At 43.1% G+C, this 14,203-nt stretch overlaps 1 protein-coding gene across 14 annotated transcripts in view; it reads left to right on the plus strand.

The window, feature by feature from the left end:
* Window positions 1-14,203, plus strand: part of PDZK1 (PDZ domain containing 1) — a 48,670-nt gene that overhangs the window by 30,171 nt on the left and 4,296 nt on the right. For 10 of the 14 annotated variants that reach the window (XM_070607576.1, XM_008528218.2, XM_008528219.2 and 7 more), the window contains 5 exons: window positions 3,598-3,809; window positions 4,557-4,806; window positions 6,566-6,702; window positions 7,761-7,956; window positions 10,334-10,530. In XM_070607576.1, coding sequence (XP_070463677.1) covers window positions 3,600-3,809; window positions 4,557-4,806; window positions 6,566-6,702; window positions 7,761-7,956; window positions 10,334-10,530 — 990 coding nt within the window. In that variant the 5' untranslated portion in view covers window positions 3,598-3,599. Of the gene's footprint in view, window positions 1-3,571; window positions 3,810-4,556; window positions 4,807-6,565; window positions 6,703-7,760; window positions 7,957-10,333; window positions 10,531-14,203 lie in introns of all 14 variants that reach the window. The other 4 variants (XM_070607569.1, XM_070607573.1, XM_070607570.1 and 1 more) reach the window with 1 other exon arrangement.

A 14,203-nucleotide genomic window follows, 5' to 3' on the forward strand; every position in this document is an offset into this window, starting at 1 on the left:
GGACCTGAAGGTTTGTTTACACAAGCATCACCACAAACACGTGAGCAGTGTGTTGCACTGTGATGTTATTAGGGCTGTAACATTACTAGGTGATAGGAATTTTTCAGCTCCATTGTAATCTTATGGGACCACTGTTGTACTTGTGGCCCATCGTTGACCAAAGTGTCGTATGCAGCACATGACTGTAATTAAGATTGGTTAAAAATAAGCTTTGACTCTCACCCCTGAATCTTTCCTGTCCACCAGCCAGTGCTTTGTTCTCTTTCCCACAGACAAGCAACTTTGTTGCCACGAATTGGATTTTTTTTCCTAGAGCTCAGAAATGGTTATAGCTTTCTTTCGTTTCCAGTATTTTATTTTGGCTGTTTGAACTGGGGAGTAAAGCCTGCTATAGATTTGATGGGCCCTAACTTCGGATGATTGCTGATATGATTTTATAGAAATCTGTAGGCCTTCACCAGCTATATCTATCCACCATAGGGGTCCAATCTCCAGATTTTCTCAGGAAGCAGAAGATCGGGGTGGGGGCTGAAGAAACAGGAAACAGCATCCTTAAATACAAAGATCCGTCCTAGTTAGGCCCTGTGTTCTGGAGTTCCAGGCATCCTCACTATGGAGCAGTGACAGAGTCTTGCTAGTGACTGATGTCAGTCCTGATTAAGGGGTCAGTAAAACACCAGGATGTGGACTAGACAGACCCCATGACTGAAGCTGGACCAGAGCCCAGCCCTCTTGACTCCAGGTTGAATTGTCTCTCAGCAGATGGCAGAGGAAACAAATAATTTTAGAGCCCCAAGGGTCCCATGTAAGGCCAGGGTTTTGGGGTTTCGATCAGCTTTCTCCAATGGTACAGTTGAAGGTGTTAAATATTTCATCAGTTTGGCATGGGCACTGACCAATTGATGGACACCAGCATTAATCCTTTAGTAGCTGAATTGTGGAGAGGGCAGATGTGGTGGCAGGAGGAACAGTAGCTATTTCCCTACCAGCACGGTAGCATTTCTTTCTTTCTTTCTTTTTTTGAGGAAGATTAGCTCTGAGCTAACATCCACCACCAATCCTCTTCTTTTTGCTGAGGAAGATTGGCCCTGAGCTAACATCCCTGCCTATCTTCCTCTGCTTTATACATTGGACGCCTGCCACAGCATGGTTTGATAAGCAGTGCGTAGGTCCACACCTGGGATAAGAACCAGGGAACCCTGGGCCACCAAAGCAGAGCACGCAAAGTTAACCACTATGCGACCAGGCCATTTCTATCAGTATTTCTATCAGTGTGAACTGGCTCTAAACCTCTGGGCTTCAACCATAGACGTGAAAAGAAACTCTGACCTTGAGTGCCAGAGGCTTCAAAGATACCAGTACAGATCTACGTGATTACCATCTGGCTGTTTGAAAACTTTAAACAAACAAAAAAACAACTTGAGATTTTGCCCAGAAATAGTGATTTGTGTTTTCTTGTGTATATATAGGCTTTGGGGTCTCTATTGAGACACAGGAAACCTTTACCTCTTCCCTCCTCCCCACACATGAGACTAGTTCTACTAACAAGGAGGTTTCACTTTCTATCCTCTCCCTACAGAGAAACAGATTAAGATCCCGTGGCTGACACCACAGGGTGCAAGATCGCTGAATTTTAGGGGTGGATGCCTTAGAAATAAGCATTCATGTGCTGCTCACAAACAGCCTCATCTCTTGATGAAAACATAGCTGCTAATGGTCTTTATTTTGATCGTAAGAACATGTTTAGAATTTTGTAGGATTTGGATGAGGTTTATAATTTTTCCTTCAACACTTTTCAGACCTATGAAATTGAGAGCTGATAGGGACCTGGAGGTAAGTTTGCACATAGATGTGGATTCAAGCTGGAAAAAGAACTGATGCCTGCAAGCTAGAAGATCAGCTAAAAGAGAAGGAAAAGGTCAAGGAGTCAGAGGGGCCATACACAGGTCCCTGCATGTGGGAAAACCCCACTCCGGTGATGCCCTCTTCTCCCCTAACTCCCTGCTTTCCCCCTCTCCTCCCAAAGTGGCATCTTCCTGGCGGTTGGTTATGATATGGCAGAGCTGCTAAACTCTCCCTGGTGTGGGTAATGACCACAGTGATTGTGGCTTCACTTTTTTCATCCCTTGATACTCAGTAGGGAGGGCTCAGGCACTGGGCCGTTGGTAAGAAGTCACTTGAAAGGTTGTCTATTTGTTTCTTGTTTTCTTAGCTGCTTAGTCATTCATGCCGCTGGTGGTGTGGTTGCCACACTCTGCTAAGACATGAAAAGGCCAAGTCATCAGGCAGTGGGAGGCTTCCTGCCCGGTTGGTACCGGACATCTCTCTGGGCATGAAGGTCAGAGATGGCTATCTCGAATCACGATGGCATGGCTTCTAGGGAGCCTGGAGCACTTTATTGTCTCTGCTCCACCCTCCACCCCCATATCGTGTGTGGTCATCTGTTCCTGTTCCTCCAGGAGGGAAGGGACAGACGGTTTATTCTCTGATTTACTGGCAGGGAACTGTGACAAGGGCTTGCCCTGCAGACAGTTTAACCAGCCGTGTCCAGTCTTCTGCTCTTGGGCCTCAGCCTTACATCAGCAGTTCTGGCCTCCATTCTTATTCTCCTATGAAAGCAAAAGCTTAAGCCAGGAGGGGTTGGGGACACTAACAAGAGTCTTCCTCTTAATAATTGGGTGCCGAAGTCCCAGCTGTTGGTTTTCACACTTCCTGCCCTCCTCCTGTGGCCCAGGATGTTGCTCCTGCAGTGGGGCAACAGGAGAGGCAGGATGGATGGAAACGGAAGCTGCTTCGGGAGGGAGGAGCTGAGTTGGCCACAGAATCCTGTCTCTATCCTGCATCCCTGCTTAGCTCTGACTAGAACTTCAGCGTCCTGGAAAGTCACTTTTCTATCACATCTCCAATGTATTGGGCCAGTTGCGAGGCCTGATTTCTCTGTTTTTAATTGTTTGAGGTCTTCCTTATCCTGTCCTACCTCACCTGACTCTTACTAATCCTTCAGGTCTTGGGAAAGTCATTCCTCCAGGAAGCCATTCTTAATTTTTCCCACCCCATCCCCTACTCCCCAGACCCTTGTTATAGTCTCCCTTATCACTCTATTCTTCCCTGCAGATCACTCACCACGTGTTATTGTAAAAATATGTTCTCCCTGATATGAGAGGCAAAGTATGGGTCTGTCTTGTCCACAGATTTATCCTCAGTGCCTAAAACTTGGCAGGCTCTCCAAATATTTGAATGAAAGTGGACCTGTATTTTATTAAAATTTTTAGGTCATGTATTTGGACCTAATTCCTTTAGGTCAAGGGACAAAGAGAAATTTGGTTTTGAAGCTATTGAAGTTGAAGCATCCGTGTCCAGTACCCAGCTGAGTACATGAGTCTGAAACTCAAGTAAAAAGGTCATTGTTGGTGAAATAGATTTGGAAATCTCAGCAAGTGGGCCACTGGGAGGTGGCCTCCTACACCCCAATGTTGCCACCCACAGGTCTAGATTTGGTGTGACTGGAAGAATAGAATTACAGGAGATGGAGGACAGCGTTCTCACTCCAATTAGATTTCCTTTCCCACAGGTTTATCCACTTGTTTTTCATCACAGAAATGGCCTCCACTTTCAACCCCCGAGAATGTACGCTGTCCAAACAAGAAGGACAAAGCTATGGCTTCTTCCTGCGAATTGAGAAGGACACTGATGGCCACCTGGTTCGGGTGATTGAGAAGGGTAGCCCGGCAGAGAAGGCTGGCCTCCAGGATGGAGACAGAGTTCTTAGGATCAATGGCATCTTTGTGGACAAGGAAGAGCATATGCAGGTGGATGGGACATTTGAGATTCTTCTTCCAATATCTCTTTAGCCCCTACATCTCTGCTGATTATAGCTTTTGGGGTCATTGGAGCTTTTCTGGCTGCCACTGGCAAGGCAGGACATATTTATAGCTGTACTTTCTGCTGGCTAATCAAGTTTCCTACAACTAACCAAGAACTGTAAAATTATTCCCAGATTTGAATGGTGTCAGCTCTAATATGCATTGCATGTTTGCTATGAGACTATGCTAGGCAATTTCATAGTCATTATTTTGTTAAATCCTCATCACAACCCATGAGGTATATATTACCATCTTATAGGTGAGGAGATGGAGGCTCAGATAACATTGCTTGCTAATAGTTCATGCAGTGAACATATGGGAGTGTCTGACCTTATGCCAACTCTGCCTGCCTCCGAGTGGGTGTTCTTTTCACTACACCATGCCTTCTCCATAGACCCAGGAGGACCTGTTGTCCTGGAGGGCAGCAGTCATCCCTAGAAGGGACAAGTCCTTCTATGGGTCCCCTGAACTGGGGTTGGGCCATGCTCTAGGTTCCAACAGTGCTAGGGGCCCAGACTAATCTGCACCTAGATATCGGGAGGATTGGGGCAGAGATGGCTGGGGGACTATCTGCTGACTATTTGCATGTCGGCCGTCAGCTATGAGAACCTCCAGAGCCAGATAATGAGCATCCCCTATGGTGGTTGATAGAGGGTTATTGGCTAAAGTTACCTTTTTCTTTCTTCCTCCTAGGTTGTGGATCTGGTCAGAAAGAGTGGGAATTCAGTGACTTTACTAGTTCTAGATGGGGATTCCTACGAGAAAGCCATGAAAAAACAGGTAGACTTGAAAGAGTTGGGTCAAAGTCAGAAGGAACCAAGTTTGAATGATAAGAAATTGCCCCCTGTGATGAATGGAGAAGCACAGACTTGGACCCAGCCACGGCTCTGCTACCTGGTGAAGGAGGGGAGCAGCTATGGCTTCTCTCTGAAAACTGTCCAAGGTGAGCTTGAGGGTGGGGTATGGACAACCAGCTTTCCAGAAGAAAGATATTGTTATCGGTTAATGTCTTCTTTGACTAACTTTTCAGTTGCTATGGATATCCAACAGCAGCTTCTTTCTCTCTCCCTGCCTCCCTGGCCCTGCACAATTGTGTAACCGGGAATCAGGACAGGACAGCAGCATGGGCATGTGGGGCACTGGACATTCCTGTTCGCCAGTGTTTGTTAGGCTGAGCCTTTGAGGCCAGATGGTTAGAGGGTTGATGCTTCTTTGCTATTCTTTTGTAGCTTCCTTAAGGTGAGGGTGGACGGGATCTTGAGGAATAAGGGGTGAGAAAAAGGAGGCTCTTCATTCTAGCTACTTTGAGTAAGAAGGATATCTCTTTTCATCTCTCAGAGTACTCAGGTGCCATTCATTTATTTAACAAATTCTTGAGCACCTACTGATGTGTCGGACACTGTCATAGTTGCTGAGGACGCTGTAAAACTCCCCACCCTCTTGACATTTAAATACTATTCTCAGCTGTGGCCAAGCCTTAACTGTTCTGACCTCCAGCTGAGAGGTACATAGTGATTTGAAAAACCCCGACCCCACCAGGAAGACGAAGTTCTGTTTGTAGAATTTCAGAGGTGCAGGCTGACTTGTGCTCAGTTGACCACGGTTCTGTAATGGTTTCTCTGGGACCGATGCTGGAACCACGGAAGCTGTGTTAGTCTGCTGGTTCTACCTCCAATGTTGCCCCTCCCGTGTTCTTTCTGGTACTGGAGAGGCACTGGGGGTAGGTCATAATTTGGTTAAGTGATAAAGAGCAGACCATTGGAAAACATAAAATTGTTTCCAAGGCTCATTTAACCTGTAGCAAGAGATGTAAACTAGCTATAAAAAGTATTTCTCAAGTTTGTCAGTTATCAAATACAATGACGTAGATGGTCAAAGGAAGCTTGGCATTTCTGAGAAGGCCGTTATCAGTAAAATGGTAAAAAAAGAAAGTAATTCAGATTCTATTCATTTGGTCTTGTGCTACTGTACATGTGAATGGTTTAGGTTAGCTTTATGAAGAGAATGTTTCCTTCATGAAAATTATATAGCAAAGTAACAGGAGAAATGTTAAATGTTTAAGAAAGCAGAGTTTAAGTTACTGTTATTCCTTACAAATGATTTATCTAGTCACTATACAGCAGCCCTTTGCTAGACTGAAATATTAATATCTTGCAAGAATTGACAGCATTTCTTTAAGAAGCACCTAAATCATGCCAACTACACCAGCACAAGCCCACCCCAGACTGATCGTAAGTGTGTATGCTTTCATCTCCCTCCTGTGCCTCTGTCCTCGTTAGCCTCCATCGGTGAGATTTATTGACTCCATCGGTGTGTGAGGGTTGGTGATAGTACCAATTAAAGACAGAATGGAGTGGATGCCTCCTAACTCTACAAAGAAAGGAAGGGAGACTAACAGGGTGACGCAGCACGAGCAGAGTTGGGTGCTTTCTGGTTCAAGAGGCCAGAGCCACCTGAGATTCCTTCCTTGAATTTAGTTGGGCTCAGAAATTCTATTCAAATCAACAAAAACCAACTGAGTAATGGCTGTCAAACTTTGTGCTAGAAGCTAAAATTGTTGTTCTAGATCAGAAGCCAAAGTCTGTTTGAGTTACCCCTAAAATTGGAAATTCTAATTTTACATTATTGGGAGAAAACCCTTTACTGTTGGACTTCCTGTGTAATGGAATTGAAACACTTGTCCACCTCTGGCTCTCTTTCAGGTAAAAAGGGAGTGTATATGACCGATATTATACCTCAAAGTGTGGCTATGAAAGCTGGTGTCCTGGATGATGATCACTTGATTGAAGTGAATGGAGAGAATGTAGAAGATGCCAGTCATGAGGAAGTGGTTGAAAAGGTATATCCCAAAGGGGTGCTTTTCTTACCTTACTTTCACTCTACTCTTAATGGAAGTGAGAGGAAGACAAGAGTGGTAGTTTATGATGGCAGGAATATAAAAGTGGTAAGTTGCTCCTTTGTATTAAGAGCGAACAGACTCACTAGTCATGTAAGCAGTGTTACCATAGGGTTTTGGAGTAAGGCCTTGCTAGTTTCACATTATCTTGAAGAAGTGTTCTAAAGAACTATCTTTTTTTTTTTTCCTTTGGTGAGGAAGATTGGCCCTGAGCTAACATCTGTGCCAATCTTCCTCTATTTTTCGTATGTGGGACGCTGCCACACGGCTTGATGAGCAGTGTGTAGGTCCACACCCGAGATGCGAACCTGCAAACCCCAGGCCGTCAGAAGCAGAGCATACTAACTTAACCACTATGCCACCAGGCAACACCCATTAACTTTATCTTTTGGATCTTATTTATGTTTGATTGGGAGACCCCTCTGAATTTATATGAAGTTCACTGTTGAGCCACTGTTACTAAAATGTTTTAAATACAAGCCGGAAGATAACCAATGTGGCAGTGAATATAGAACCACACATGGGGAGTACTGGAAGGCCTGTACCTCAAATCTGATGTCCTACATGGTTGCACGACACACGGAAAATTCTCTGAGGTTTTCCTTTGAGGTCATATGGAACCTTGAAAAGTGACCAACCTTATCTTCTCTTGGTAGAATGATCTTTCCAAGTAGACCTTTATGTTCTTTTCTTTTCCAAACTCCTTTTCGAGCCTTCACCTAAGTACCTTTCTGGGTTTTCTAGACTCCAGCTCTCATTTGGGTTCAGTTAGCCTCTGTGTGGGTGAGGTCATACTTCACAAAGGGAAAACAATAACTGTGGAAGTGCAGGTAGATAAATACCAGTGAGGTGGTAGGAGATCGTGTAACAGCTTAAACTCCGGCCTTACATCCCATATTTGCTGTTGAATCTAGATACTGTGCCTCTATATAGAAACTCTCCTATTTCCCAGCATCATTCTTGGAGACTATGTTGGTCTTCACCTGTGTGTGCTGTTGCAGGTGAAGAAGTCAGGAAGCCGTGTCATGTTCCTGCTGGTGGACAAAGAAACTGACAAGCGCCATAATGAGCAGAAGATAAAATTCAAGAGAGAAACAGCCAGTTTGAAATTGCTACCACACCAGCCCCGGGTTGTGGAGATGAAGAAGGGAAGCAATGGTTATGGTTTCTATCTGAGGGCAGGCGCAGAACAGAAAGGTAAGGCACTGGAGAGCAGAGGACTTGGCAGCGTGACCATCTAGTTCTTCATCCTAGTCTGGCTTGAGTTCCATTAGATCCCCCAACTCTGCACCAGATGCATGAGGGGCATAGTAAGCATCTAGGAAGCACAGCTGGGTCAGTTTCCATGTCACATGGGGCCTGATGATGGGCATCCCAAGGTTTCCAGAGCAGAATGATAAGGCAGAATTTGGGATCTGGGCAGTAGTATGCTGGTAAATTGGATCTCTGGAAAAAAGAAAACAGCCCTAATTTTTGGCATCTGTTGACTTTTGTGGTATAAATACTCTCACCATGTCTGATTTCAAGCTAACAACATGATGTCACAGAATGCAAATCTGTAAGCACTGCACAGAATTGGTTCTCATTAACTAGAAGGAGCCAGCTCAGCACACCACTAGATCCGAGGCGGAGGTGTGGGTTGGATCTGGGACTCAAACAGACTCAGAGGTCTTTCTGATTCCTTATAACTCAACAAGGAAAGAACCAAGGTCCTCCTAGAGAAGATGAATATATAAAAGAATGTAGCTTCAGGCCATGCAAATTGTTATTTACCCGGAAGTTGCTATTTTCTTTTCATTATATATGTTCACATTAATTCATCAAATACTAACTTGGTTCATATTATGTAAAAACATCCTCGGGGCCTTTGAGAATATCAAGTGAATCAGACAGGAATTCTTCAATCAAGGAGCCCCCTATCTAGTAAAGGAGCTAAGTCACATTATGTCCATAACTGAAGGTAGATGGTGAGAAGCACCTTAATACAGGGGTAGATGAGTCCTGTGGGAATTCAAGGTTGGAGCAAGCTTTTCTCACTAAAAAGGAACTGGAAGGCCTCATAGTGGAGGGGGCACTTGAGTTCAGGCTTTATCATATGAATAGAATTTGGACAAGTAGATGGAGTGGGCACAAGGAAGGCCATCCCAGGAAGATAGGATTTGTGCAACCAAAGCAGGAAACACAGACACAGTTTGATCAGTGTCTAGTGTGTGGCACAAGGACACCCAGTTAGAAAGGTGGATGGGAAAGAAATGATGAAGGGCCTTTAATGCCAGGTTAGGGAGTTTGGACTTAGTTCCATAGCCAATGCAGAGTTACAAAGCTTTTGGAGCAGTGTGAGAGAGAAGAAAAAATTAAGCCTACAGTGTCTTCGGGTGCTTTACACATCTCAATTACTCCTCATAATTCTGGAAGAAGAATTGCTGAAATTGAGGGATTGGAGAAGACACAGTAATTACATAAGGTCAGACAGCTGTGGTATAACTGGGGTCAAACTCAGGTCTGTTTAGTTCCAAAACCCATGCTCATGCTGTTGCACTGGGGAGTGACTTGGTCAGACACTGCATCCAGATGAATCTGAAGGCAGATCTGTATTGGAGAAGGCAAGGATTAGGGACAAGGAGAGCAACTGGGAAGGTGGTGTAGTAGTTTAGGTAGAATTCTAGGCAGGAACTAATACAAACTGCATTTAGGGTAAAGGAAAGGTGGGACTAGAGAAAAGGAGATGTGTCAAATATCAAGGCAGCATCGAAGGACTTAGTTGATTAGATATGGGGAATGGATGCTGAGGACGACTCAGTTGCTAAGTGTCACTCACTGAGGGGAGAGACAGCACTCCAATAACAAGTGACTAAGAGGAGAGGCTTGGGATGCGGGAGATGGGCAAAGATGACTTTTGGTTTGAATACATTACATTTGAGGGACCTATGCGATATCCGGTTGGAGGTGTCCAGCAGCTAGCTAGAAAAGTGAAACTGGAGCTTGTTAAAACAGTGTGAGGGACAAAAAAAGCATGAGAGATCTGGAGGCATCTGGTGAAGGTAGGTTAAGTCAGGAGAAGAAGGCCAAAGACATATCCTTGAGGCACGCATACATAAACATATTCATAATTGAACAAAACCAATTGCTACAATACCAGTGCGGGTTCCCTAGGGTCTGAATTCTTTGGTTTTGTTCTTCATTCTTCCCTTCCCCGTTTTTTATGGCTTAGCTTCTAGATAAGATGTACAGATACAAGTATGCCCACTGACTTCCTGGGAACTTGCTGACCTTTAATGCTTAGCATGCTTATTTGTCGAGATCGAATTGGCAGATACCTTTAGTATCAACATGATCCTTTTTGAAAGACTCTTTCATTGTTAACGGTTGGATTTATTCCCGAAGTGAGTTCTGAGCACGGAAAAAAGCAGGGTAGGATATTTATAGGCTGGGATGCCAGGAGGAGGGACAGCAGCTGTGCTCAGCATGCCTTTTATATCTATTGTGTCAGGGTCTTGACTCCACCAGAAATCCCAGTTTGTTTTTTTAGGGGGCTTTCTGATAATTTTATTTATTTTTTGGTGGGGGTGGGTAGGTCAAATCATCAAGGATATAGATTCCGGAAGTCCAGCAGAGGAGGCTGGCTTGAAGCACAATGACCTGGTAGTTGCTGTCAATGGCGAGTCTGTGGAGTCCCTGGATCATGACAGCGTGGTGGAGATGATCAGAAAGGGTGGGGAGCAGACCTCACTGCTGGTGGTGGACAAGGAGACAGACAACATATACAGACTGGTAAGTGGTACAAAGTCACATATTCACGTACTCAGGTTGGATCCATTCACTCATGCCACCAAACTTTGGTTAAGTTACCACTTTGATCTTCAAACTTGAAGGGGCATAATGATCAGCATTAAGGCTGAAGAGAAGCTCAAATTGGCAGTGATGAGAGAATGCCAAGTGGTACATAATTAAGCTCTTAGATTTGAGACTTTGAAAGAATTTGCAAATATAACTGCAGAATTACTTTTGATAATTTGGAAAAAATCTATGGAGAACAGCAGCCTGGAAAAAGGCAGATGTAGCCTTAACTTTACCAAATAGGCAACAACTGAATTTTAAACGACAGACTAGTAATTTCCATCAATCTCATGTAAAAGCCTAGAAGGATTACTAAACAGTTTATAAACCCTTAGCAAGGGGGTAGATACACAGATTCACCAAAACCAGGTTGTGTCAAACTAACATTATTTCCTCTCAACAACTCCTAATCATAACAGTTATTACGTGCATATTTTAAGGTTTTTATAATACTTTTATCACAAGAACTGAGGTTGAATCTAACCTAACAGACATTTGAAGGCCTTCTACATACCATCTGCCTTGCTAAGTGTTGGTCACAAAGATGAACAAAGTGTTCTATGTGATATACAATAAGAGAAACATCCAGTGGTATATAAATGATACAGAGGGAGCAATATTATGGGAGGTGGTAGTGGTATTTGCTTCTTTTTATTTTTTATTTATTTATTTTTTGGTGAGGAAGATTGGCCTTGAGCTAACATCTATTGCCAATCTTCCTCTATTTTGTATGTGGGATGCCACCACAGCATGGCTTGATGAGCAGTGTGTAGGTCCACGCCTGGGATCCAAACCTGCGAACCCCAGCCACTGAAGTGGAGCAGGCAAACTTAACCACTACGCCACTGGGCTGGCCCCATAGATTAGGACTCTGAAGGTCAGAGAGATTAAGTGATTTGCTGAAGTCACCCCGCTTAAGTAAAGACTGAAGCCAGAATTCGAACCCAAGTTCTTAGACTCAATTCATTATACCAAACTCCCTCTCAGCACAACATTTTGATTAGATGTTTCAAGGTATTTGTGTAAAGAAGATTAAAGAGTGAACTGGACGACAGAAAAATTAATGGGTTTTTAGTTAGCTGAGGAACCATACCTAAAGAATACTTGCTATTGGAACAATGTCAACCTGAACAGACATCTCTAATGGCATGCCACTTGTTCCTATCCAAGCTAATTTATTACCAAATTTGGATGGAGACATGGAAAACATATTTAACATACCTAATCACACAGATGACTTAATGTGCTGATGGATAATTAATTTACTAGAGAGTATAATTAATATTTAAAATATCTTAGGGTAGAAAGAATAATAAAAACTAATAAGTTTAAGTTTAAACAGGAAAAAACTTTAAGGAGTACATTAACTTAAAAACAACTGTATGAATACTAAATGTGAGACCTGATTTGACGACAACAGAAAAAGTCAAGAAACTTGATGATACTCTAAGTAGCTGCCCCCATCCAAAAAAGGCAAATTTAAAGTTACATTAATTTACACTTGGCTTTTGCAGACAATCGTATTACTGCACTGAGTTGGTCAGACCATACTTGCGATTACTAGAAAATGTAATCTTGGGCAAGGTACCTTCTTTGTGCCTCAGTTTCCTCTGTTGTAAGATATGGGTAACTACTGTGAAGGGTAACTATGAGGGTTAAATGAGTTAGTATTTAGAGCATTCAGAATAATGCTTGGCACATATAAATGTTCTGTTTGCTAAATTAATATTGTGCTCCGTTCTGAGAACCTCACTTTAGGAAGGGCAGTGACAGGAAAGGTAAGCAAGGCAGAGGTTTTGGAAGACACCATGTGAGTACTTAGCTTGAATAAGCATAGATTTGGGGGAAGAAAGAACATCTTTAAGAATTTGAGAGGCTGCCCTGGTGGTGTAGTGGTTAAGTTCGTGTGCTCTGCTTTGGTGGCCTGGGGTTCATAGGCTCAGATCCTGGGTGTGAACCTACACACTTCTCATCAAGCCATGCTGTGGCAGCATCCCATATAGAAAGTAGAGGAAGATTGGCCTGGATGTTAGCTCAGGGACCATATTCCTCAAGCAAAAAGAGGAAGATTGGCAACACATGTTAGCTCAAGGCCAATCTCCCACACCAAAAAAATAAAATAAAATAAAATAAAATAAAATAAAAAAGACCACACTTATGCACCTTAAAAAAAAAAAAGAATTTGAAAGGCTAAGTGGTAACTATGTTAGCTGATGGATGTGTTAACGAACTTGATTGTGGTAATCATTTCACAATGTGTGTGTATATCAAATCATGTTGTACACCTTGAATATATATAATTTTATTTGTCAATTATACCTCAATAAAGTCGGAAAAATATATGAAAGAAAAACTGACACAATTGAAGAGAGAAATAGACAGTTCTACAGTAATGGGTGGAGACTCCAATATGCCACTCTCAATAACGGCTAGAACCACCAGACAGAAGAGGAGGAAGGAAGTAGAGGACTTGAATCACACAACACAATCAAACCACTAGATCTAGCAGACATGCACAGCACACTCTACCCAAGAACAGACTGCACATTCTTCTCAAGTGAACACGATACACTCTCCAGGATAGACCATATGTTTGGCCTCAAATTAAGTCACAATAGCCAAAAGATAGAATCAACCCAAGTGTCCACTGACAGATGAATGGATTTAAAAAAATGTGACACACACACATATATATAAATAAAAGAATTTGAAAGGTTATTACATGTGAGAAGGAGTAGACTCATTTTTGAGATGTTCTATGGGACATGGCTTGACCAAATAGAGAAGCTATCGGGGGCTAGCTTTTGGCTTAAGCACAACTGAAGCTGCCAAGAACATGAGCCATTTCTGCAGAGCCGTGAGCTCTCGGCTGGTGAAAAAGGTCAAACAGAAGTTGGGTCACTGCTCTGACTGCTGTAAAGGGGATTGTGGCATTGAGTCCTTTCCAACTCCTAATCTTATGACAGAATGATTTAACTATAATTTTTATGTTTTGGTTAATATGAAAGAGAACTTCGATCTAAAAAGATGCCTGCTGTGTCTTCTTCCTCCCTCAACTCCCCTCTGCCCCTACCAAGTAAGTTCCCATAGGTCAGTTCCCATGGAGGGAGGGGTTGGATCTTTGAGATCTGTCAGGGAATAAAACAAACACCTGTAACAGTTCCTGGCACATACTAGACACCCAAATATTTCATTAAGTGTCTAATGTTATTGTACTTTGCCTCAAGATTGGCTGCGACTGTCAGATACAGTTGATTTGCTTGGGTAGTGCTGTCAGAGGTATTTTTGCATGTAATGAGTCACTTTGATAATTTTCCACATTTTAAAGAGAGAAAGAAATGAGGCACATTTACAAGTATATCACTGAAAGGGCTGAAGGTAGTTGAATTGGGTAACGAGGAGGTTCTGTGCTGGTGCTATTCTCGTTTAGAAAGGAAGATGTGGTCTTGTGGTTAGTAAGGTAGATGATAACCAGACGACCCCAAATCTAATTTTAGCCAGGCTGCTGAACAGTATGATTTGGCACAGAGCACACATTGTACTCACCTTCGATTGCTTGATTTTCTACTCATTGCCTAACAAATATCCTGGACACTTAAGGGCAGCA

Source organism: Equus przewalskii, unplaced genomic scaffold (genome assembly GCF_037783145.1).
Source record: "Equus przewalskii isolate Varuska unplaced genomic scaffold, EquPr2 ChrUn-12, whole genome shotgun sequence".
Lineage (NCBI taxonomy): Eukaryota > Metazoa > Chordata > Mammalia > Perissodactyla > Equidae > Equus > Equus przewalskii.